General features: G+C 36.8%; 1 protein-coding gene across 1 annotated transcript; it reads left to right on the forward strand.

The window, feature by feature from the left end:
• The first annotated feature begins 736 nt into the window (after nt 1-736).
• nxf1a (nuclear RNA export factor 1a) lies at nt 737-20,056 on the forward strand. The gene is made up of 21 exons (XM_028458730.1): nt 737-839; nt 3,986-4,190; nt 5,303-5,474; nt 6,926-7,009; nt 7,247-7,351; nt 9,018-9,098; nt 9,590-9,659; nt 10,019-10,107; nt 10,225-10,332; nt 10,414-10,523; nt 13,140-13,176; nt 14,900-14,968; nt 15,119-15,174; nt 15,286-15,393; nt 16,208-16,266; nt 16,758-16,873; nt 16,965-17,007; nt 17,097-17,175; nt 19,431-19,613; nt 19,695-19,755; nt 19,831-20,056. The coding sequence occupies exons 1-21, from the start codon at nt 812-814 to the stop codon at nt 19,867-19,869; spliced, it is 1,902 nt and encodes a 633-aa protein (XP_028314531.1). The 5' UTR covers nt 737-811; the 3' UTR covers nt 19,870-20,056.
• Nucleotides 20,057-25,839: the final 5,783 nt, after the last annotated feature.

The raw sequence follows: 25,839 nt of genomic DNA on the forward strand, positions 1-25,839 counted from the left end.
AATAAATGACTTACCTCTTGTGTTAGCTTTCTGTTAGCATCTCTCATGATAACAGCTCAGTTTGACCCATGTCTTAAATCAGCTGTAAAATACACTAAAACATATTATTTATCATCTAATCTCTTGGTTCCCTTGTTAGGCATCCTAATCAATTAAAATATTGGTATTAATATTTTTGGTGTGGGCGTCTGAGCCTTTTTCTCTCAGTATATCTCTATATTTCTATATATTTTTAAATGGTAAAATGATCCTGAAGAGAACTGACAGGTATTGGGAAAAGTTTAAATGAAACATATTTCAATAATTATTAACTATGTATGTCTAAGCCAAATAGAACAGTAATGTGGTTCTACAGGGTTGCGATTAAATAAATGGTAATTGACAGTTTTAATAGAATTTTCATTACAATTATAAAGTCATTTATCTGAACTATTAAATTATGATTACAGCAGCAATATATTTTTAAAATTATAATTGTCATACCTGTAAATAATTAATGATCAATTATGTGATTACATTTATAATTGACTCCAACCCTGCTCACAGACAGGACTGAAAAAGCTTTGGTTGAGAATTGTTATCATACAATTTCACTCCGAGGGTCATAAAGTGTTCACTTCTCATCATAAACTATTACATTTAGGTTCTATTGTTCACACAAATATAAATAAAAATGTAGAGAGGTCCAAATAAAATGCTTTGCGTTGAGCTGTGACCTCCAGTCCACTAGGCGGAAGTGACGCGCCCGTTGCAGTAAACAGGAAGCTGTGCTGTCGTTCATCTTTGTCAGTGCCCAGTCTATCCCAGGAACATGGCGGACAGCGGACACTACTACAACGGTAAGAGACTTCTTTGGAGCTCAGCGTTAATATCAAACATCTGCTGATTCCCTTTAGAGGAAGACGACTTCAAAGTGAGGAGGGAGGTCGGCGGAGCTGGGACTATGGTCCACAGTGGTGGTAACACGGTATCATGGAGTCCCTGTACGCAGTTAAATGGTATATTGTCGAAATACATGTTAACCATGTGCCTAATTACTCTGTACCTGCAGTCTATGGAAGCTTTGAGTTTATGTAATATCTTAGTATTAGTTTTAAAGGCGGATGGCTTGGTTTGTTCACTGCTCTGAGACAATGCACAGGATAAAGGTCTAGTTTGGGGGGAGGGGGTTTTATTTTGGCCGTGGCTATTCGTACGGAAGCATATCAATTGACTCCACCTCTATTCGTACGGAGCGCTGCCTCATTGGCCATTTTAGGTGACGTGATAGGTGCACCACGTGACTTAAAATACCGTCAGTTTTATTTTAGCTTTTTTTTTTTTTTTTAGCTACCCCGCTAACCCTTTTATTTCAGCCCTAACCCAGGAAATGCCCTAACATGTTAATGTTTCATATATGTATTTTTAAAGGTGGAATTTGCCGTGTTAAATATGTTAAAATGAAAAAAACATTTATGACAAAAGCGGGAATCAAACCCACTGCATTGGAAGGGAGAATTCTCAGCTATACTATTCATATGTTTCTGTATAAATAGACACTTCGTTTTATTTTTGTGGGTACATAAAGCCCGATATTTAAAAAAAAAAAAAAAAAAACCTACTGCCTAGCAACAAAATCTGTGTATCCTTCGTTATTTGGTTATTCCATTTTAAAATCTAATCAAAATAACAAATAAACGGTGTGGTTATTGTCTTTTACTGGCTTAAAAACAATAAAACAAACAAACAAAACAAAAATCAGATAAGCTGCATTTTTTTCTGTTTTAAATTTTTAAAAAATATGGTGAAATCTTCTAATGAGATATTTGGATATTTACGGGAATATTAGAGTGAGAGCTTAAGTACGCCACATTTTGTCAGTAAACAGAACCAAAACTAAAGTCCACTTCACCTGGGTTCCCTCCACATGTACTGGACCAGGTCTCCTCACACAATAGACCCCTTAATGGCGACGTGGCCGGAGGCAAAAACAGGAAACGCCGCTGGCTAAAGGCCGTGGAGGCTAGTAATGTTACAGCTTTAGAATGTTCTCTTGTGTGTTTGGATGCCAGAATAGGAGGAATAACGTTAGTGGACTTCAATTAAAGTTTTTTAGGATTCCAGCGGACACTCGTGCTCAGAAAAAATGAAGACAATTGTGGTTTTGCCTCCAGGCTAAACTCCTCCCAACAAACTACGTCACAATGTGTACAAATAATAAAAGGTTGTATAGGACTGTTTGGGATTTATTTCAGCAGTTTTCTGCTCCTGTTTTCATGCAGTCTGTGGATGTTTCAGCTTGTAGCATGTTTACATTTGGTTTGGTGTTACCGTTCAAATAGTATCCAAATAAATTGGTGGCTGACCATCGAATGTGAGGAACAATTGGTGTTAGAACTCATATGATTTGACACTTTAACAAGAACAATTACACAGCATTTTTTGAGGGCAGTAAAATATTTATTTTTGCACGTTTAAATACTGCTAGCCATTAACGGCAGTCGTCAACACACAGGAGCACCAGTAGATTCATTATACCACTTCTGGTTCTTTTAATTACACATCATGTGCATGCTTTTCGTAAGATCAATTTTTTTGTTTGGATTTTTATTATGTTTTAATAACGGGGGAGTGGTGGCCTAGTGGTTAAGGACCCTGGGCTTGTAATCGGAGGGTTGCCGGTTCAAGCCTCACCTGGGCCATCACTGTGGGATGTTGAGCAAGTCCCTTAACCCTGAACTGCTCCCCAGGCGCCGCAAAATGGCTGCTCACTGCTCCTCAGGGATGGGTTAAATGCAGAGGACAAATTCCATTGATGTACTAACATTACATGGCCAATTAAAGGCGAAAGCCCCGATTTAATCTTAATCTTAATAACGTTTCTTTTCACCAGGTGTGGTGCGCTTAAAACATGAAGCTCTCTTCCATAGTTTTCCTTAAATGTCCAAATATCACACAGACGGAGCAAGATTTAATTTTAAAACAGAATGACACTGCTCGTCTGGTTTTTGATTTATACGTGGAATTTGCTGTGGGGAAGGGGGAGCATTGCCTGTTTTCAGTGAAATGAATAATGTAAATGGTGAAGTGACACTGCATCCAGCAGTTCATGTATGGTACTGCAGCAAAAATGAAGCCAAAAGCGGCCACCGGCCTGGTTTTATCATTAATTTACAACATTAAACAACGCTTCAATGCACATTTTCTGTGGTCCATATTATCAATTACATTACTAATACACACATTGTGGTTTGCGTGAATCTTGAGGCGGTCTATATATTTGATTCTATTTTTTCTTTTGCCTCCCCCCCCCCCACCCCCCCCCCAGAATCTAAAACTCCGCCTATGCTGTAATTCTGTTTAGGTTTTAAGTCAGTAAAACAAAATAACCACACTGTTTATTATTTTGATTTGGGGCTTAAAATGGAATAATCAAAGAATGAACAGTACACAAATTTGCCTAACAACAAAATCTGTATTTAGTTTAAAAACCAAAACACAAATATAGAGAAAACACAAAACATGAGCCTTTTTATTTTTTCAAATTGAAAGGAGAATATTGCAAAATCTAAATCAATAATATTTATATAGCACCAACCAGGGTGCACATCCATTGCACCGTGCATTATTTCCTGTGTTTCCTACTTTATTTCACATTCAAGTAAATATCTTAATAGCACGGGCCAAGTACAGTGGTGAGGAAGTGCAGAGGATCTCAGTGAAACATGCTGACAGACTCTAAAGCCTAATTCATGCTTATGGTGTGTAGTTAGAATTTTTTTAGAGGTGACAAAGACAAATGGTACTTGGGTGTGTTCCTTTCATTGTTTTCACTGTGTTTCGTCACATTAGCTTACAAAACGCTTTAGTGCTCAGATGTATTATAATACTTCCACTCTAGTTTAACTACAAATTGACATTTATCACATTAGTATTAGCTTGTTGTTAAGTAGTTGGGTTCATGATGTGGATTTGTGGTCCCAATTAATTTATGCGTCTTTCCTAGAACACGATGACAGAACTGCACCCCAACAGTTTCGCAACCGCAAAGGCCGGGGCTCCCACAAGGGACGGTCGTTCCGCAGAGACCGGCAGCGGGGGAACCACCTTGGTGGATTTGGAGGACCTGGACCGCGGTCCAGGCTTGACGACATAGATGGGGATGTGACCATGAGCGACAGCTCTCAAGACAGCAGTTCTCAGCACAGATAGTAAGTGTTGACTTTCATTAAAGGCATGGTTTTCCTGAAACAACATTCGATTAATACATAAAACTAGCTTAGTAAATAGGGATGTAAAGATTAATTGTGAGGCAGTTAAAAATTGATTTAAACGTGTCATGGTTCACATCGATACTCTGAAATTGAATCGCAGTACTTTAATTAAAAAAAAAAATATATATATATATATATATATATTTATTTATTTTTAACAGCAGAGAGCGCTATCTATTTAGAATTTGAAATTTAGGATGTACCACCGTGTTTTAAATCAGAAGTGTGGAAGCATTTGAGAAAGAAAGAACATGAAATCCAAGGTAAGAGGGTCACAGAGAGGAAAGGGAGAAACGAGAGAGAATGAAAGCCACAGTTTATTTATTTATATTAATTCTTTGATATGGGATTTGTTTTAAATTCCAATTGTTAATGCACAAAATGTTTTCAGTTGCACTTTTAAAAAGAAAAAGAACTATTGTGCAGTTTTGCATAGTTTACTGTGGAGCCAGAATTTAAATGAACAGGCTTCTTCTTCATTTGTACTATTTCTTTATTTCATTCAGGATTTATTTTTAATTAAAATGCATTGTTTATCAAGGGATTCTTTTGACAATAAAAGATAAAATAAAATAGTACAGTATTTTTGTTTTCGAAGAAAGAAACATTTTTTCAGTCATTTGTCTACAGTCTCATTTTGTAAAATAAATCTTATCGGGGGTTGAGTGAATCGTTACATCCTTATTATCAATGCATTCATAATTAATAGCTGTGCAGCTCTTGAGCAAATGTGAATAAGACGTGCCTTTTCTTAAGTTTTGCTTCACGGTTGGAGATTGGTGCCGCACGTTTTAACCCAGACATTTAATTGAATTATATTTACACTTTACATTTAAAGTGTAAAGGCCCAAACGTACTCAGGTGGATTGTAGGCGAAAACGGAATGTCTGCGCTCATCAGAGCTTTCATAGTCAAGCGCACCGCTGCGTAGTAGTTTCCTGTGAAATTTCTGTGAAAAACTACATTTCCCACAATCCTCAGCGCTGTTGGGTCACTTGCATTTTGCTCTTGTATGGAAGTCATTGTTGGTATTATTTTGTCTTGTTCAGCAATCCTTATGGGAGAGTGTTTCGGAAAGGAGACGGCCGTGTCGACAGAGATCGGCGACAAGGCAAAGGTGGAGGTGGTGGCAGAGGAGGAGGAGGAGGAGGGGGAGGATCTTTCAGAGGAGACCGCGGCAGTGGAGGAATTAAAAGCCGAACAGGCTGGTTCAAAATAACGGTGTGTAATCTCACACTGACATCTGGCTAATCTGCTTTGTGATTGGTCTAACACAGGGGTCTGCAACCTTTATTCTCAAAGGAGCCATTTTGCCTCATCTCACCGAGATTAAAGTCCTTCTGGAGCCAAAAAAAAAAAGCCTTTTTAATATTTTTGTAGTTGATTTATTTGTAGGGCTACAAAAATAACTTGAAATTTGATAACACATGCTCTACCCAATGTGGCGCCCTCGGCAAGATTTTCTTTGGCGCCACCCCCATCGTCAATTTACTTAACAAATTAAATTGAATAGAATTGTTTTTTACCATTGTCTTTAATGTAAAACACATGTGACAAAATATAAATGCTTAAAAATATGAAATATAATATCAATATTTTTACCACAAAATGTGAATAAATAATAGCAATACATTATTATGCATACAACAATTAATATGAAATTTAAATGACCACATTGTTTGCAACAAAAAATCTATACGTAAGATACATTTATCGTACACAATAACTATATACAAAAGATGTACAAAATACTACTATACAACAATTTGCAAACTATATACAAAAAGATAAAAAACACCTTGACCTAAATAAGGTCAAAAACATAAATTAAGAATTGTTACTATAAAAAATACATTTTTCATATTACCAATCATTAATTCAAATGAAGTGCACTTATATTAACCAAAAGTATATTCATAAAGTCATTTTAATGTTCAGATTGTTCACAATCAATAATTCAAGTTGTACAATATTATCATTGATTTTCATAATTGGGCCCATTCAAAACCAAGGTTGGTTTACAAAACATACAAACATAATTTCATCAAGGAAAAAATAAATGTAAACAATACATGAAAGTGTTTATCAAACGTTCTATCAGCTTTTAAAAATGAAATAATAGTTTTTTATACCTTGATGTAACTTTGTTTAGAAGTATTGTAAAGGCTCGCCGGGTTTCCAAAATGACGCTTAGCTCATCCGCTACAAACAAACAGGAAAATTAAAGATATCTCTTTTTAAAGATTATGTTCTTGAAAACCGAACGGACCGATACACTCACTGTTGAATCTGATTAAAGGTTTCTTATTGAGTGTCCATCCATTGATTTAATTTAGGACTTTTGTGCCGGTTCACGGTAGAAGCTTAACGCAAGTCCGCCTGAGTTGGCGATCAGTCGGAACTTAAAACAACCATGACCCCATCTTGGAGGCGGAAAACAGTGGTGCGGCCGGAAGGTTTTCAAAATAAAAGCAGTTCAAGTAACGTATTTTTTCCGTAATTTTCTGGCGCCCCCCCCTTAAGCCACGGTGCTCTTAGCATTTGCCTATACTGCCTATTGGGTGAGCCGGCCCTGATCATGTCGTTCAACACACAGGCTACTAATTGCTCATTTCTTGCAACATATCAACCCCTGGTCTAACATTACCCCAATTTGTTTGTCTTATCAACAGATTCCTCATGGCAAAAAGTATGATAAGAAGTGGTTAGTTCCAGCTCTACAGAACATCTGCTCCGTTCCTTACACTCCTATTCATGTGAGTGTTGGCAGGATTTTTTGATTTACTAATAAATGATTGAGATAAAAAGCTGTTATCACTGTTGAGATGTAGGAATGGAGGAAATGCCTTTGCTTTATCATTGTATTTATCATCCTTTGTATACTTTGATTATTACAGCACGCTTTTGGATTTTTAGGATAATCGCTAATACTTTTTAAATTACTAACAATCACCTAAATGCTATGTTTTAATTGCATTTTTTCTGATTACTAGTACCATTTCGACCACAATAGGGTCCATTTCTATGTTGACGATTCTACAACTGCCAGCGCATTGCACAAGTGTTCTCACAAGATCACAGACTCCGATGGCTATAAGGTATGTCTGTGGCGACAACGTTCTCACTTCTAAGAGAACTTTGTGTTCAGGGTCTATTATCAGCCTTGAGCTCACGTACACCTGCCTTTATGAGAAATATTTGTATTTATTTTTTCCATGCAAATGGCTTGAAAACTGAGCTTCAGAATCTTGCTTTAAAACTCTAATTTCAACAGTTTCTATTCACCTCTCTGAATACTTAAAAATGATCAAGGATTTCTTAGAAAACTACACTTGGAACCACCAATGTGGGTCTCACTGTTTGTCCAGTGCAACTTGCAGTGAACAATGTTTACTGATAAATGTACATGTGCTGGTCATATCATTAGATTATCATGAAAAAGTTAATTTATTTCAGTAATTCTGTTCAAAAAGTGAAACTTGTATATTGTATTAATTCATTACACACAGACTGATATATTTCAAATGTTTATTTCTTTTGATTTTGATGATTATAACTGACAATTAATGAAAATCCCAAATTCACTATCTCAGAAAATTAGAATATTACTTAAGACCGATACAAAAAAAGATTTCTCGAAATGTTGGCCAACTGAGAAGTATGAGCATGTACAGTACTCAATACTTAGTTAAGGCTCCTTTTGCTTGAATTACTGCAGCAATGCAGCATGGCAGGGAGTCCATCAGTCTGTGGCACTGCTCAGGTGTTATGAGAGTCCAGGTTGCTCTGATAGTGGCTTTCAGCTCTTCTGCGTTGTTGGGTCTGGAGTCTCGCATTTTCCTCTTCACAATACTCCATAGATTTTCTATGGGGTTAAGGTCAGGTGTGTCTGCTGGCCAATCAAGAACAGGGATACCATGGTCCTTAAACCGGGTACTGGTAGCTTTGACACTGTGTGCAGGTGCCAAGTCCTGTTGGAAAATAAAATCTGCATCTCCATAAAGTTGGCCAGCTGACGCTGTCTCTTGTTCAAGAGTAGCTTGACACAAGGAATGCAACCGCTGAAACCCATGTCTTACATACGTCTGTGTGTGGTGGTTGTTGAAGCACTGACTACTCTTTGTGGATCTCCCCCACATTTTTGAATGGATTTTGTTTCACAATCTTCTCCAGGGCGTGGTTATCCCTATTGCTTGTACACTTTTTTCCTACCACATCTTTTCCTTCCCTTCACCTCTATTAATGTGCTTGGACACAGAGCTCTGTGAACAGACTTTAGCCATGACCTTTTGTGTCTTGCCCTCCTTGTGCAAGGTGTCAATGGTTGTCTTTTGGACAATTGTCAGGTCAGAAGTTTTCCCCATGATTGTGCAGCCTACAGAAGTAGAATGAAGACTATTTAAAGACCTTTGCAGGGCACCAGGTGGCTTCAATATTTAATCTCTCCACAATATTCAAATTTTCTGAGATACTCAATTTGGGGTTTTCATTAGTTGTCAGTTATTATGATCAACATTAAAAGAAATAAACACTTGAAATATGTCAGTCTGTGGGAAATGAATGTATACATTACACAAGTTTCACTTTTTGAATGGAATTACTGAAATTAATCAACTTTTTCATGATATTCTAATTACTTGATCAGCACCTGTGATTCTTTGCATTTAGTGAATTGCTAAATGTTCTCGCAGGCTCTACATTACTGTTTTCACTCATTAATTTGTGGTCCTTTTTTTTTTTTTTTCTCAACTGATGTTACTGAAGGTGGAGGTGCACGTCAACCCCAGTAATCCCCCCAACTTCCTCCTCTCTGATCTGAAGCCTGAACAATTGGAGCATCTAAAGGTCAGTGATTACAAAGCATCTTATATTATTAAACATTTTGTGTTTGACAGCTGGTATTCTCATGAACGAGCTTGTTTTGTCTGTGGTGTGACACAATTTGGGTTGCAAAGGGGTGGAAGATTTATAATTTTGATTGATAAATTTCCACAGGAACTTCAGATCGGAATTTTTGGGAATATTCAAAAATAGAAACTTTTCATGGGAGTTATTTATAGGAATTTACTGGAAATTTTGAGTTATTTTAAATAATTATACCATAGCCAAATTTGAACATCCATGCAAAATTCAATTTTTAACATAACATTTCAACAGATTTGTAAATTACTCAAGTTTTGTAAACATCTTATTTTTTGGGCTTGCAGAAAGTAATACGTTAGCATTAATAATCGGTCAAAGTTGTTCTTTTTTGTTAACGGTTAAATAGTTAACCATGAGCATCCCTGAAGAATGTTTTTGACCTGTTTTAAAGATGTTTTTTTTTTTTTGTCTAGCAATGTATGGCAAAACGTTTTGATGGCTCTCAACAAGCTTTGGATCTAAACAGCATTCGCACTGACACAGGTAACTACACCACACTTTTGGCATGAGATTATTCACACAGTTGACCACTTCCTTTGACTTCTCAAAGGAAACACCTTGGATTGGGGATGTGTTGTTTTATAAGGAATTCCTTTTTTTTTTAAACACAATCTAAATAACATGTATTACTGGGTGAACAGGCTTGAAGCACCAGGTGATATGTTTATATACAGTTTACATTTTATGTGGTTAGAATTATTATTCATTGATTACAGTTGGTTTCATTTTTATTTATTATTTTTGTAAACTTAAAATGTGGTTTAAATGTTTTAAATCTTCAGAAATCTGTTGTCTCAAGTTTGCTTTTTTTCACTGTATCGTTTACTTTTGCCTTGAAACAGACTTGGTGTCCCAGAATATTGAAGTCATTTTAAACAGAAAAACAAGCATGGAGGCCGTTATAAAGATCATAGAAGAAAACATTCCTGAGGTAACGGTAGCACGACAATCAGCAACAATCTGAGTATCTTCATATACTGTGGATACTTTAAAAGTTAGATCATCAAAGTTAAGTCGAGACCTAATGTAATCAATGTTTTGTTTGCAGTTGACAAGCTTGAACCTCAGCAACAACCGCATCCAAAGACTGGATGAACTCAGTGATCTTGTAACCAAAGTGCCTCATCTGAAGACCCTGAACCTTTCACACAACGACGTGAGACTGGCCGCTCCAAGGCTTTCATTGTCATGTTTGTGTGTTAGTGTTGAGAAGGTTAATGTGTTGTTTGTTCCTCAGCTAAAAACTGATCGTGAGCTGGACAAGTTGAAGGGGCTGAAGCTGGTGGAGCTGTGGCTGGTCAGAAATCCTCTTTGTGCCCTTTTCAAGGACCAGTCTTTATACATCAGGTCAGTTTTCTATTCTGGGTTGTTAGATGTTAACACGTGAGCTCAGTAAATTTACTGTGATAACAAAGGATGTTATTGTAATTGTAATGTTGACATCGTGAATATATGAATGTATTCTGTGTGCCAGATGTCATTCTGATAACTTGGTTTCTTTTGATTCCTGAAATAGCTGACGGGCAGCTCTGCATCCACGAAGCTAATGTTTCCATAGTTCATTAAAACAGACGCCCAGTTATTGGTGTTCAGCCAGTGAAATACATTTGTTGTGTAAACATTTGCAGAGTGAAAAAGATTTGTTCCAAAATGGATGTTTTGATGATTTGTTATCCAAGGCAGTGTCCGCTAATCCAACGTCTTATACTCGAGTTTCTCCACAGCATGCAACCGACGTGCGTCGAACCAGCTGTTGTGTGTTTTTGTTCCTAATGAATGACTGAGTTTTCCCACAGTTGACGGAGAACTTGTAAACCAAGGAAAGACCCAACAATGTCCAAATTGAGAAAAGTGTTTTGTGTATGGTTGTGTTAAATCACAGGGTCAAACAGTGCACTTAACACATGAATGAAGGATGTTAATGGTTTTGTCACTTCACTTGTCATACATACAGAATATTACAATGACCAGCAAAGCTATTGCACATCTTACACCAGGGTCCAAATAGTGGGAAAAAACAGTCATTTGTACCCTGTGCATGTATCTGTGCACGTGGACTTTCCTCTACATGTACTTTCCTACACACTATACTTTTTAATTGTGGATACTTAGTTTAAAAAACTCATGACTTAGAAATTGCTTCCTTTCCTGTGATTAACATTTCTTTTTCATGCTGAAATCTAAATGTCATACCTGAAATCGGATCAAAGGACATGTAACCAGAGCAGAATTTAGCGCTCTCACCACCTTGGCACTTGAAACCATGTTTTGTTTTTCTCGTCACTAAGTCTTTGGTTCCCGTGAAGCTCTACCCAGCTCTCCTGTGCTCACATCCTGGTTAGTTTTCTTTTTAACTAATACAAAACTCAAACAAACTGCAAAAGTATTATAAATTGCCAATTTATATCAAATATATAACAAATTTCTATGCATTGTTAAAAAATTTTAAAAAATGAAAACCTCGTAGGATCCTTTGAGCAGTACTGCAAAACCATACATATCATGTATGTGGGAGAGAGCAATTAATGGATCTGTTCTATTTATGACAAGCTTGACTGAAAGCAAGGAAACCCTCAGCCGATACACCCCCTCCCCTCATAGCAAGATGGCCCATTCAGCTCCCTGTACAGGCGAGTATGGAAGGCTGGATAGCCCATGACGGGTAAGATCCCACTGCCAACCCCGGGACAACCTAAGACAGGCACAGTCACGATTACTCAGCCTCACGTCCTGTGGGATTGTGCTCACTGAGTGCACAGTAATGAGCGATGGAGACAACAGGACTCTGCGGGTGACGCTGTTGGGCTGAAGTGGAGGGGGGGGGTGGGGCTCATAATCAGTGGCGAGCCAAAGATGAAAACGCAGTCCGCCTCCACACAAAGTCTCACCATGCTGGCCTAAAGCAAGCCTCTTGTTTTCATTGAAGTGGAGAGTTTGGCTAATATCTTAAACTGCAGATGGAAATGTGCACGGATGGGAGATTGAAGCTCGACCTACGCCTGAAAAATGGTCAATAAAGTCCCTTGAAAAGCCTGTGATGGCTGTGACCAGTACAAAAAGCTCAATCAATGGGAGAGCAGTGAAGACGGCAATCCCTCTTAGGCCGCCTGTAAGTAGGGGCTGGCTACATCTAAACTCTAGCATTAATCTAGTTTACTAAAAGATAATAAATTCAAAAAAATATTAAAAAAAAAGTATTGACTTAGTAACTGGCTTTGAACAGAAACAGGAAATGGGATGTGTGGTGGGACTGCTGGGTTTAGCACATGGAGACACCACCTGTCCTTTTGGTTTCACTCTGTCTTCAGGTTGGGTTTCTCTGCTGATAATCAGACACTCACTCAATACATCCTGACCAGCTTTGTTTTTACAATGTGTCTGTAAAATGTACTTGATATTTTTTTCACCCAGACCCGGTTTTGTTCTTGAGTGACGGTGACTCGTTGGGTGCCCTGCATCTTGACCAGAGTGGGGGGGAGTTAAGACCAGACTGGCGGTAACCACCTCTCTCCCAGCAGTGCTTCACTTCTCTCTTTAGAAAAAACGATTTTTTTGGCAGTTTTCAGCTCAAACTGGTGGACCGTGTTTGTGTATGTGTTGCTTTAACATGTCAAATCTGTGTGTATCACCAAAATGGGGGAGAGGGTGAGTATACCTGCTGGTAAGTACACTCCAGGGTGGGCATTCAGGTGAACGTTCGACATGGTCAGGCATGTATGTTAGCATATACTCAACAATAAGGAAGCTGAGATCCTTCCTGGCTCTGGTCATATTGAAACAGATGTTTATAAATGCAAATGTGATCTTCCAGCTGTTCTACACAGCACAGTGTAGTGTTGCAGTGAACAAAATGAATCTGTAAGTGGAGCAGCAGCACTTACTGAGTTCTACAGTGATATGCTTAGTGTCAACTTTGAATTCTCACACTAATTCCTCTGCTTTTCACTTTTGTTTACATACCAGTGCTGTGCGCCAGAGGTTTCCCAGGCTTCTGAAGTTGGTACGTCCACTCACTCATTCATTCATCAGCAGTTTATGGTCACTCAGTCTTCATTTCTACCACCATAGTTTTGATACTTGAGATGATTTTAATTCTCAGTTCTGTTAAAGCTGCTGGGAACAATAGTTATCTATCAGATAAAAGACATGGCGTAGGCCTCCATAGATCACCAACTACAAAATATTAAAAAGCTACAAACTTTTTGTAGCTTGAAATTTCGTATAGACAGATGGATAGAATTGTTTTTATTTAATTCTTATCATGATTTTTTTTTTGTTTGGCCCGAAAAACTCCAAATAAACACAATTTTGGTGTTTTTTCACTAACTGAACGTTGGGGCAAAACAGTGGTGGTTGTGTATTTAGTAGGGATGTCCCGATACAACTTCTTCACTTCCGATATGATACCGATATTGGAGTATTGGCCGATACGATCCGATATAACAGCGCAAATCATACATACTTTTATTACTTATTTTGTAGTGTGGAATGTTAGAAAAGGCTTGATAATTAAAAAAAACAGACCCATTTATTATAAACCATTGGATTACATATACCGATAATTAACTTTTTAGAATAATAAAAAAATACAAATTATTGAAAAAATAAATCTAAAAAAACATTGTATATTGTAGCGGGGATTTTAGATGCAGTCCGATAAAATCCGGTATTAGTTTTCTGGCTGATATCGGACCTCTAGTCTTTCACGTAGTTTGTTTATGTTCATTCGTTAGGATCTCCGTTAGCCACGGTGAAAGCTACTGCTATTCTTCCTGGGGTCTGTAGAAAAAAAGAAATACAATTACACAAAGTTCTGGACTTTAAAATGCATAACTGGCACAACAGTTATCAACATTATTATTATGTAATGTAAAAATATGACCTGGTGTTTCTAACAGATATTACAATCCCATTAATAAAATCAGAATCAAGTTATCTTAGACATTATAAAAACACAAGTACAAACCACTCTGGAACAGCTTTAAATGATAAAATAAATAAATAAATAAATGTATGTCTGTCCAAGCTGAACATTATATTTTGGTAGAGCGTCTGAGGAGATTAAGTGTCAGAAACATAATAATGAATATAGAAGTGTATCATGTACCAATAACCAGTTTAGTTACTGATTCATTAATTTAGTGCTGGTGTAATAGTTACAATGAAGTACTAATCTTGCTGCTCAATTTTGCATAACTTGTAATTTTCTGATATTGTTAGTGGTGGTATTGGACCATACAGTGGGGCATTAGTCCTGGAGTACCAGGAACAAACCAGAACAGAAATGGAGTTAAACGAACACTGTCATCCTGGACTGTTGAAGAAAATGCACGAAATCCTGTTAAGAATGAAATAAACTTTCAAGCAACAATTTCAACCTTTTTACATTTCGAGTGATCTTCCATATATTAATCTGAGGTCTACAGAATTAGATGTAAAATCTTCAAATAATTGAGTACTTGTCAGTTTTATTCATATATATTTATCGAGTGCCACATGTTAATTTAGTTTTTTTGATCCACTTGGACCAACCAGATTAGTCTAGAGCTCACAGATTGGATTTTGTCTGGCACCTTGAGTTTACATTGTGTTTTGGTCTAGTGTTTTTTTCTCCAAATGAACCGATATTGCATGTATATAAAGCATGTATTTTACAGGCAGGTTGAAGCCAACAGCAGGATTATTTTCCAACTTGTACTAAACTGTGTATTGTTTCTCATCAGGATGGAAATGACCTCCCACCACCCATTGGCTTTGATGTGGAAACGCCCACCACTATCCCTCCTTGCAAGGTTAGTCAGTGAGATGGCTGAGTGGTCTGCATCGGGTTCTGATGTGTTCAAAACATCACGTGTCAAAGTACAAGAATATAGATGCCACTATAGTTTTAGGTTAGAGCTTCTATCTTTTCTATCATAAATGTTTACCATTGGAACACACAGGGCAGCTGCTTTGGCTCTGATGACATCAAAGTCCTCATTCTGCGCTTCTTGCAACAGTGAGTTTATAAACATTTTCCTCTTTTTCTTCACAGTGTTTATACCAATAAGTAGGAAATGACATCAGTGACTATTGTTGATTAGCAGAGTGTGTTTTGTTTGATTTTCAGGTACTACAGTGTGTACGACTCTGGGAACAGACAGTCACTGCTGGATGCCTACCATGATGGAGCATCGTTTTCACTCACAACACCGTACACCACCCAGAATCCATCAAGGTAAGAAGACACACACACATGCACACACAAACACACACACAAGGGTTGGGGTCAATTATAATTGTAATAGGATAATTGATTATTAATTACATTAATGGCATATTTAATATTGTGTAATTTTAAAAATCTGTTACTGTTGTAATTGTAATTGAGTTCTGACAATTGACTTTGTAATTGTAATTGCCATGAAAATTCAACCAAAATTGTCAATTATAATTTAACACAAAACAGTGAAACTGTGTTTCAGTTCAATGTACAGTTCTACACATATGTAGTTAATAATTACAGTATGTTTCATACCAAAATTTCTCACATTTGACCATTTAAAAAAAAAAAAAAAAAAAATGTAATCGATGGATATACTGACACAAAAAAGGCTCAGACGCCCACACCAAAAATATTAATACCTATATTGTCATTAGCCTAACAAGGAAACCCATAGATAGGAAATAAATTAGATAATTGATATTTGTTTTTCATGTATGTTTGTCATAAGAGATGTTAGCAGAAACCTAACGCAAGAAGGTGGTTAACTTTTATTAGACTATTTATTCCAGGCTTAGTAATTGTGGTTAATTGTAATTCAACTTTAGTAAGAGAGAATGTAATTGTAATTGACTTTCTGAGGATAAAATATAAATTTAAGTGGAGAAAATGCTAGCCGTTGTAATCATAATTGAATTGTAATTGAACATGGGTAATTGTAAACGTAATTGATCCCAACCCTGATGTACACACACACACACAAGGGTGTATAACTTTGATTAAATGACTGTTTTTTTTTGTCAGTGGTGCTGATTTCTTTGTGTTTCAGGAGCGGTCTGGGAGAATATCACAAAGACAGTCGAAACCTGAAGAGGACCAAAGACTCCAGTAAGTTCTCCTGAAGTGAAAGTATGACTTGTCATGATTAGGGTTGGCTACCGAAACCTGGAACGAGTATGGGACCAGTTCATACGTAAACACTAGTAACAAGGCTGTATAAGAGCAAAGGTTTTGGTACCACACATTACTTGATACACATGACGTCAGTGCTGCTGCTCTGAACGTTCATCAATGACCTCATTTCTAACCGTAGCACATGCACTAAACACGTCTGAAAGAAGTGCACGACAGTATCTGCCACAAATAAATGAATGTGTGTGAAACCCTGATGTGAATTTTATCTAGTAATAGTTGATTTGTTTGTTGTTTTGAGTTAAATGTGTTGAATTTGGCTCTGGAAATAAAAGGGCATTGTATTGTTTTGTTTTGTGTGCATTTTGACCACACCAGAACCGTTAAAGTACTGAATAGTAACCGATACCCAACCCTAGTAATGATGGAGCCCACCTGATGCTTGCCTTGTTTATAACCTGCCCTAGCCATGCGTTTCCGCCTGCTGAAACACACGCGACTGAATGTGGTGGCGTTCCTCAACGAGCTGCCAAAAACCCAGCATGACATCGCCTCTTTTACTGTCGACGTAAACACCTACACAGTGAGTTGACGTCTGATCTGGCACACATTGTGTGTCACATGTTGAATCATTTGTGTTGTTCACACTCAGACAAAATGCTTTGTTTTCACAGAACACGCTGCTGTCCTTCACAGTGAGCGGAGTCTTTAAAGAAGGTCAGTATCTGAGTCACGGTGGCTTTAAGTAGGTCCAATGTAACTCATCCTGTGCTCACTAAAGGTTTCCTGGTTGTTGTTGTTTCCAGTTGTTGCAGATGGTAAATCCAGAGAATCTACAATGGCCTTCTCCAGAGTTTTTATCACGGTTCCAGCAGGGAACTCTGGGTAGGTTACACACGTAGATATAGAGGCATCTTGTCTCGGTGTGTGTGTGTCTAACTGATTATATGTATAATATGATCAATATTAATTTCCTCCTGTGAGTTCTTGTTAAAACCAAAGTACTGATTGTCAGCTGTAGCTTCAGATAATGCTTGCCTCCACTAGTATGACTGGAATGAACAAAAGGTTGCTGTTTACCACAGGTGTTTTCTGTGTATTCCTATATTCAGCTAATGTATGTTTATTTGTTCATAAAACAAAATGACAAACCAAAATGCCTTTAGACAACAACTAGTTTTATAGAAGAGATTACTAGGGGTGGGTATTTTTCACATTTGAACCGATACTCTCTACCTGTAAGTCGGTATCTGTATTAGCGATACTTTTGTGCGCTAATAAATATTAAAATATCAAGATATTCCAATTTACCATATTTATTTCTCATATCAATAATAATAATAACAAACAACTTAAACAAATTTATCAATCCAACATAGAACTGTTTGTATTGTAGCAACATATAATAAAATCAAGGTTGGGGTCAATTATAAATGCGTAATTCATAATTAATTACAATTACGTGTAATTATAATTGTAATTTTAAATCTTTTGCTGTTGTAATCATAATTAAATAGTTATTGAGTTTAGATAATTGACTTTGTAATTGTAATTTCCATGAAATTTCTATAAAAATTGTCAATTATAATTTAACGCAAAACTGGAGATCCATGTTACAGTTCTGTGTACAGTTCTACACATATGTAGTTAATAATTATTAGAATGTTTTAATCATGCTTTCCCAGATTTTACCATTAAAAACAAATTATAAAACCTATATTTTCATTGATTAGGAAGCCTATTTCCAATAGATAGGAAATAAATTAGATGATATTTGTTTTTAATGTATTTTAAAGCTGATTTAGGACCTGTTATCATAAGAGATGCTAACAGGAAGCTAACACAAGAGGAAGGTTAACTTTTATTAGGTTATTTATTTAAGGCTCAGTAATTGCGATAAGTTGTAATTGAACTTAAGTAATTGAGAACGTAATTGTAATTGACTTTCTGAGGATAAGAAATAACTGTAATTGTAAAAATTACTAGTAACTGTCATCGTAATTGAACATTAGTAAGTGAAAATGTAATTTTAGCTGAAAAATGTAATTGACTCCAACCCTGCTCATTTAGTACAGTCAACACTAAAGATGAACTAAGCAGAGTAAAGCTTGGTGTATTACTGTATTACTGTAATATTAAATGGGGATATAATGAAAACATCACTTTATAATGGTTTTGCTGCAGTGATAGAAGTTTTTTAAACTTTGTTCCTCTGAATGAGGCTAAAATAATGTGTTTCCTCCCTCTCTTGTACACATTTTGTAAAAAGTCAGCTCCAAACGGGCAACTTACATTTTTCCCCCAATAATACGTCATAAAGTGGAAACTCCTCCTCCTGACAATCCTGGCTCCTCCTACCCTATTTAAGAATGTAAGCTCCTCCCTCTCAAACTACCTCACAGGTAAAACAAATACTGTGGTTTAATATAGAATATACTGTATATTATACTTTATTGTCATCTATGTAAAGCTATATACACTAAATGTGTTCTCTGCATTTAACCCCTACCTGAGGAGCAGTGGGCAGCCACGGTGTAGCGCAGAGAGCAGTTCCATTTTTAGTGCTCGTTATATTGCCTTTGACATGATCTGATGTTTGTGACCCAATGCGACGCAGCGGTTGGACAAAACAAACGATTATCACCTTAAATGGATTATTCCTGTATTTAATAGAGATGAGGTGAAGAAAGGGATTTACAGCTTAACACTCCAGTGAGTGTTTGAAACAGCTCACAGACTCCACTGCTGATGTGATAAACACACACCATGGAGCAATGTTTGTCTGACTCACAATCACAATAGCCTCTTAAATATCCATGTTTTACTGTAATGTGCATTTTTGTCTAAAAACAACAAGAGTGTGTGGATGGCAAAATAAAATTGCTATGTGATCGCTGATGAAATCTGCATTTACAGACAGACACGCCCACTCATGCTTATGCATGAAGGCCCCAAATCAGCCTGTTTATAGAAGCATCATGATAGTGACTTTTCAGAGGCTAAAACTCTGGAAAACAGGCAAGTTTGAGAAAATAAAGCTCAAATATTATGTTGTTGGGGTTCTTAGAACAAACGGAGATGTGTGAATAATACTGAACCTTTAACATTGAACCCTGTGGTCCTTGTTCATACTTTAACAGTTTGTGCATCGTCAATGACCAGCTCTTCATCAGAATGGCTACGACAGAGGAGATCCGCAGAGCTTTTGTAGCACCTGCCCCGACGCCATCCTCCAGCCCAGTGCCCACCCTCACTGCCCCACAGCAGGAGATGCTCAGCGCCTTCTCCCTGAAGTCGGGCATGAACCTGGAATGGTCTCAGAAGTAGGTCTCCTTTCCTCCTGTATTCTACCAGGCTGGGATTACTGGTAATCACTGGTAACCACTGCTGTCCATGTGCTGCAGGTGTCTGCAGGATAACGAGTGGGACTTCAACAGAGCAGCACAGATCTTTACTCAGTTAAAGGTGACACGACTCTAAACAATCCACGTCATAGTTTGATTGCACTGATGTCTAAAGTAGCAACTGTTTCTGTTTCAGACGGAGGGAAAGGTCCCAGACGTGGCGTTTATAAAGTAAAAAGATGAAGAAAAAAAACATTGTTTCTGTTTTTGTGTTGAATAAAGTCAGAGTTGACTCATGTTAACCGTTTTATCAGACATTCAACCTGAATACTGTTGGGTAGTGAGTGATTTTAGTTACACTAGTTTGTTGATCCCATACAGAAACTACAGCTTTATTGGTAATAAAATCACACTGTTAGTGAGATCATTGTGTGCATTCTTTCTGTACTTATTCCAGTTCAGTTTTTTTTCTGCCATTACAATGCATGTAAAACCCTGTTTTTTAAGTTAAACTATTGGTCAACAACACACTCCTATGATGGTTTGTAATTTACAGTTAATGAAGCACACATAAAGTGATGTTATGGATTTTATTCACTGGTTTAAAAAAAATAGCTGTAAATTCTTCAAAATAAATGTTGGTGTTTAATGTTGACATTTTTAAAGCATGCTGCCAACGGAGTAGAGAGCAGTAGAGTCACTTGTGTCTATATTACAATCTAATATTTGCTTCTGGAGAGCTGTTATTATCAATAATCATTTCTTAATCTAATGTGCCAATGTCATTGTAGTGAAAAATGACTTTTAATGAGTGTTTAGTTGGGTACAATATAATTTTGGTACTTATACAATTTGGACAATTTGATTTCCTGTGTATTGTGATGAAACAAATGGGACATGTTTCAAGAACACAAAGTGCATATAAAGAGTAGAAGAGAACATGTTTTATGAAGACATGGATGAGCAAAGTCAGAAAGGATTATTAATGACTGCTGCGCTTTGATCCTGCCTGAAGAGACAAATATGAATTTGGCTGAATGATTAAAAGGAAAAAGTTAAATAATACAAATGGGTTTTTATTTTTAAAAGTGATTTAGATTAATTTTTTTAAGTTTTACTAAAAACAAACGAACAGGAACAAATAATGCGGAAATTGGACAATTAGTTGTGCCGGTTTGTTTTTTTTCCTTCAGCTTCAGCTTTTAGATGAGTGTTTCTCAAATGTGAGAGGAAAATTAAGAAATGAAAGCATTAAAATATAGGGTTTAATGATTATTTTTTAGTTAAAACTGATTATAGTAATTATTACCAGAAACTCACAAAATAAAAGAAAAATATACAGAATAAGAAAAAGACCAGACCACAAAATACACGGAGACAAGGGAAATACAAGGGAAAAATCCTGTTGCCACTAAGACACTAAATGAGAGAAAAACACACAAGATCACTACAAAATACACAAAAATAACAACAAAAGAAACAAAAACACACACTGAAAGAACAATTTCAGTAATACCAACAACACAAAAAAGATAAACAAAACACACAAAGTGAGGATAGAAATGATCTTTGTTTAGAACATGACCTGAAAAAACAAGTATCAGTTTTGGTCCCACATCAGGAGGGAGATGACTGTTATATGAAAACTATAGAAATACATTTATTTAGGAGGCACTAAATACTGTTTCATTCACTTATTTACAAAATGAGGTTCTTTAAAATGTCCCAAACCCCTCTGGTCCTTGGGGATTCATCTGTAGAAACAAAAACAATTTAAACAATGAATCATGGGACGCATGATAATTATCAGTGCAATAAGGTTTTTTTTTTTCAGACAAATATTTATTTTAGATTCAGAAATGTCAGTTTTTATTGTAGTTTTCATCTTAAACAGCTGCATGTCAAGGCAACACAAATGTATTTGTATAGAACATTTCATACACAAGGCAACACAAATGTATTATTTAGTGCTAGTGAAGATATCAATATATTCCTCACTTCCCCTACGATGCGCCAGGCGGTTATCTCGCTAATCCACAAAAAGGATAAAAATCCCTTGGAGTGTGGTTCGTACCGCCCTATTTCCCTTCTAAATGTGGACAGCAAGATTCTAGCCAAGATACTGGCACATCGGTTAGAATTTATTCTTCCTTCTATTATTTCTGATGACCAAACAGGCTTCATCAAAAATCGCCACTCTTTTTTCAATATACGACTCCTATTTAATATCATCTATGACCCCACTCCATCCAACATCCCAGAGATACTGTAGTTTTATCCTTGGATGCTGAAAAAGCTTTTGACAGGGTGGAGTGGGATTATTTGTTCTATACCCTTAAACAATTCGGCTTTGGATTCAAATGTATTTCATGGATAAAAGTGTTGTACTCCTCTCCAACAGCTGCTGTACGTACGAACAATAATCTGTCTGCCTATTTTCCACTGTTACGTGGCACCAGACAGGGATGTCCACTATCGCCCCTATTATTCGCTGTAGCAGTTGAACCACTCGCTGTTGCACTACGTGGTAGAGCTGATATGAAGGGGATATGGCGAAATGGTTCGAAATATAGGATATTCCTTTACGCTGATGATATACTTTTATTCTTGACTGAACCCATGACTGGCTTACCGATCATACTGAACACATTGGGAGAATTTCGCAAAATATCAGGGTTCAAAATTAATTTACAAAAAAGTGAAATCATGCCACTTAATACTACTGCCAAATTGATTAATTTTGACCTTTTTTCCCTGAAAGCTAACACATGCAAATTTAAATATCTAGGAATCTGGATCACACATGATTTTAATGACATTTTCAAAGCTAATTTCCCCCCATTATTGTGTCATTTAAAACAAGACTTGGAACGGTGGGGTCTGCTGCCTTTATCATTAGGAGGTAGAATCAATGTAATTAAAATGAATGTGATGCCTAAACTTTTGTATGTTTTTCAGAGCATTCCTCTGTTCCTGTCAAGATCTTTTTTCACATCAATTGATAAACTAATATCAGAGTTCAAACACAGAGAATATGTAAAAATATCTTGCAACGCCATTGTCAAAATGGTGGATTTTCCCTCCCGAACTTTCAACAGTACTACTGGGCTGCCAATATACAAAATATACTCTACTGGAAAGGATCCCAAAACTCTGATTCAACCCCTAAATGGCTTCAATTGGAACATTTGTCCTGTCATTCTACCTCTTTAGATGCATTGCTTAATACAGATCTTCCTTTACTTAAACGTATATCTGAATATTCTTCAAATCCAATAATTAAACACTCTTTTAAGATATGGACGCAATTTCGAAGAGTTTTTTCATTAAAAGATATTTCATTCCACGCCCCTTTAACAAAAAACCATCTCTTCAAACCATAAATCATGGACAAAGCGTTCGATGTCTGGGTTAAAGGAGGAGCCACTACAATTGGAAATATGTTTATTAACGACACTTTTGCATCTTTTGATCAATTGACATCAAAATTCAATATTCCAAGGTCACATTTCTTCAGATATCTTCAGATTCGTAATTTTGTATCAACATTTATCTCCTCTTTTCCATCCACACCGACCAGCTCTCTCCTAGACTCGATTTTGAAACTGAACCCATCTTCTAAAGGCTCGATTGGACTTGTTTGTTCTTGAATTTACACTCACGACTTGAAACCTTTGATCAGGTTGAAAAACTGTTGGGAGGAAGAATTGGGGTTAGAACTTTCTGAGAGAATCTGGGAAGATGCTGTGGTAAATATACACTCTTCTTCCATTTGTTTAAGACACGACGTGATCCAATTTAAGGTTATGCATCGCCTCCACTGGTCCAGAATCAAACTATCTAAAATGTTTCCTGATATTGATCCCTTGTGTGACGGTTGTAGGCAAGCACCAGGCACTCTTACACATGTTTTGGTCCTGCCCAAAACTGGATGGGTTTTGGAAACTGATATTTTCAACATTTACAGATGTCATAAAAACGTCATTAAAACCCACTCCCATGGCTGCAATATTTGGGGTCATGCCACCTGACTTGCATCTCAGTCGTCGGGCCAAAACTATGGTTGCTTTTGGTTCTCTTTTGGCACGCCGACTGATATTGTTTAAATGGAAGGACAAACATCCTCCCAGTTTTCAATCATGGCTAAATTATATTGTTCATTTCATGAAATATGAGAAAATACGATACAGTGCCCAGAAATTTTATACTATCTGGCGACCTTTTCTCACTTACATAGAGAAAATGGAATCTAAGGATACTGTAAATTAGAGCTGATGATCCCACCACTTTTTGGGTAACTTATTTATTTTGTTGTTCACTCGTTTTTTTTTTTCAATTCGTTTTTAAATTATGTATGCATATATGTGGGCATGTGTGTATTGTGTACATATGCATGTATTTATTTTGTATATTTTATATACTTTCTATAATTTACCCTTTCTCAGCATGTTTGCCCCTCCCCCACCCCATAGCTCAGCTGGAGCTATGGGGTGGGGGAGGGGGATGTTTCACTGTTCTTAATTGAAACATCATTGATGTTAATGTTTTTGTTTATATGTATGTATAATTGAAAAAGTAACAATAAAAAGAACTTGACAAAAAAAAAGATATCAATTTATAATTAACAGAACCGATCTATTCTTTATGCTTGTGAATAATATATAGTAAAAATCTAGAAGGTTTCAAGGTAGGCACAGTGTCGACCCTGTTTACTTTGTTTTGATTGTAATCACATTTTATGGGAAGTTTAATTGCCATATTCATCATTTTTCTATTAGTTTTGGGTTTGGAAGTCATTTTGTGTCTTTTTTTTTTCGTTTTGTGTGTTAGGAGTCATTTTTTGTGTGTTCTTGGAGTCCTTTTCTGTATATTTGTGTGATTTTTGAAATATTTGTGTATTTTGTGCATTTTTAAAGTTATTTTGTCTGTTTTGGGAGTCATTTTGTGTGTTTTTGTTGTCGTTTTGTGTGTTATGACTCATTTTGTGTATTTTGTTGTCATTGTGTGCATTAAAGTAATTTTGTGTGTTATGACTCATTTTGTGTGTTTTTGGAATCCTTTTGTTGACGTTTGTCATTTTTGTTGTCGTATTGTATGTTATGAGACATTTTTGTGGGTTGTGACTCATTTCGTGGATCTTTGTTGTCATTTTACACATTTATTTGATCCCAGGGCCTCGTGTGAACCATGTCTGTTTTATTGAATCTGTTAAACAAATAAAAATCAATATCAATGCATCAGTAAATGAATGAAACCAGAGAAAATAAGAGTGTTGAGTGAAGAACAGCACCTGATATCAACATCACTCTGCTGCAGCTGGCAAACTCTCTGCAGAGAACCATGGACTGTTAGTGAAATCGTGTACTGTAATTGTACAGGTACTAGTTTTCTGCTTTAGGGAAACTTTAAGGCTCACCGTGAACTGGGTGTGTCATTTAGACAGAGTGTCGGCCACAAAACCAATAGACTCAAACTGACCGACCACAGCATGGAGGAGTTTGGGCTGGAAATTTAACAATGGAAAAATATGAGACATTATCCACAGATTATAGACATGACTCTGCATTAATGAAGAGAAAAGAGACTGACTGAGAGGTGTAGTTTGGCTGAGTCAGCAGAATATCAATATGCCACTTGATGCTGCACCTGTATAATACTGTTACTAATATTTGATTTGTAGTGGTTTTTTAGAAACCAAATCATTAGGGATGCACCGAATATTCAGCCACCGAATATAATCAGCCGAATATTGCAAAAAGCAACATTCGGCCTTCGGTTTTGTGAGTTAAAATTAAGGCCAAATAGTAGCGTGTGACGCAATGACGCAATCAAACAACGTGCAGTGATTCTGAGTCGGACAAGTGTGTGTGCGTTGCTGCAGAAGCAGCAGCAGTTCCTCCTTTTCGCACATGAACACAATCAGACTCTCTCCTTTCCGCTCTCCATCGTCCGACACCGCGTAAAAGTTGGAAACCGTCCAATTCCACAACCGAGTCCATTGTTAGCGCTGTAAGCTACGAATCCCTAAACATCCCCATCGTTTCCTCCGCAGTTTACAAGCGATGTCGGGTCTCGCTGCATAGGCTAGTGTAGTATTAGCACAGAGTGCTAACAGCTGATGTGTGTAAACAATGGGTCCGTAGCTCCAAGCAGTGACTCCCAACACGATTGGCAGCAGAAAAAGTAGTACAGTTTGTATTTACAT

This window comes from Gouania willdenowi, chromosome 10 (assembly GCF_900634775.1).
Source record: "Gouania willdenowi chromosome 10, fGouWil2.1, whole genome shotgun sequence".
In the NCBI taxonomy this organism is placed as follows: domain Eukaryota; kingdom Metazoa; phylum Chordata; class Actinopteri; order Blenniiformes; family Gobiesocidae; genus Gouania; species Gouania willdenowi.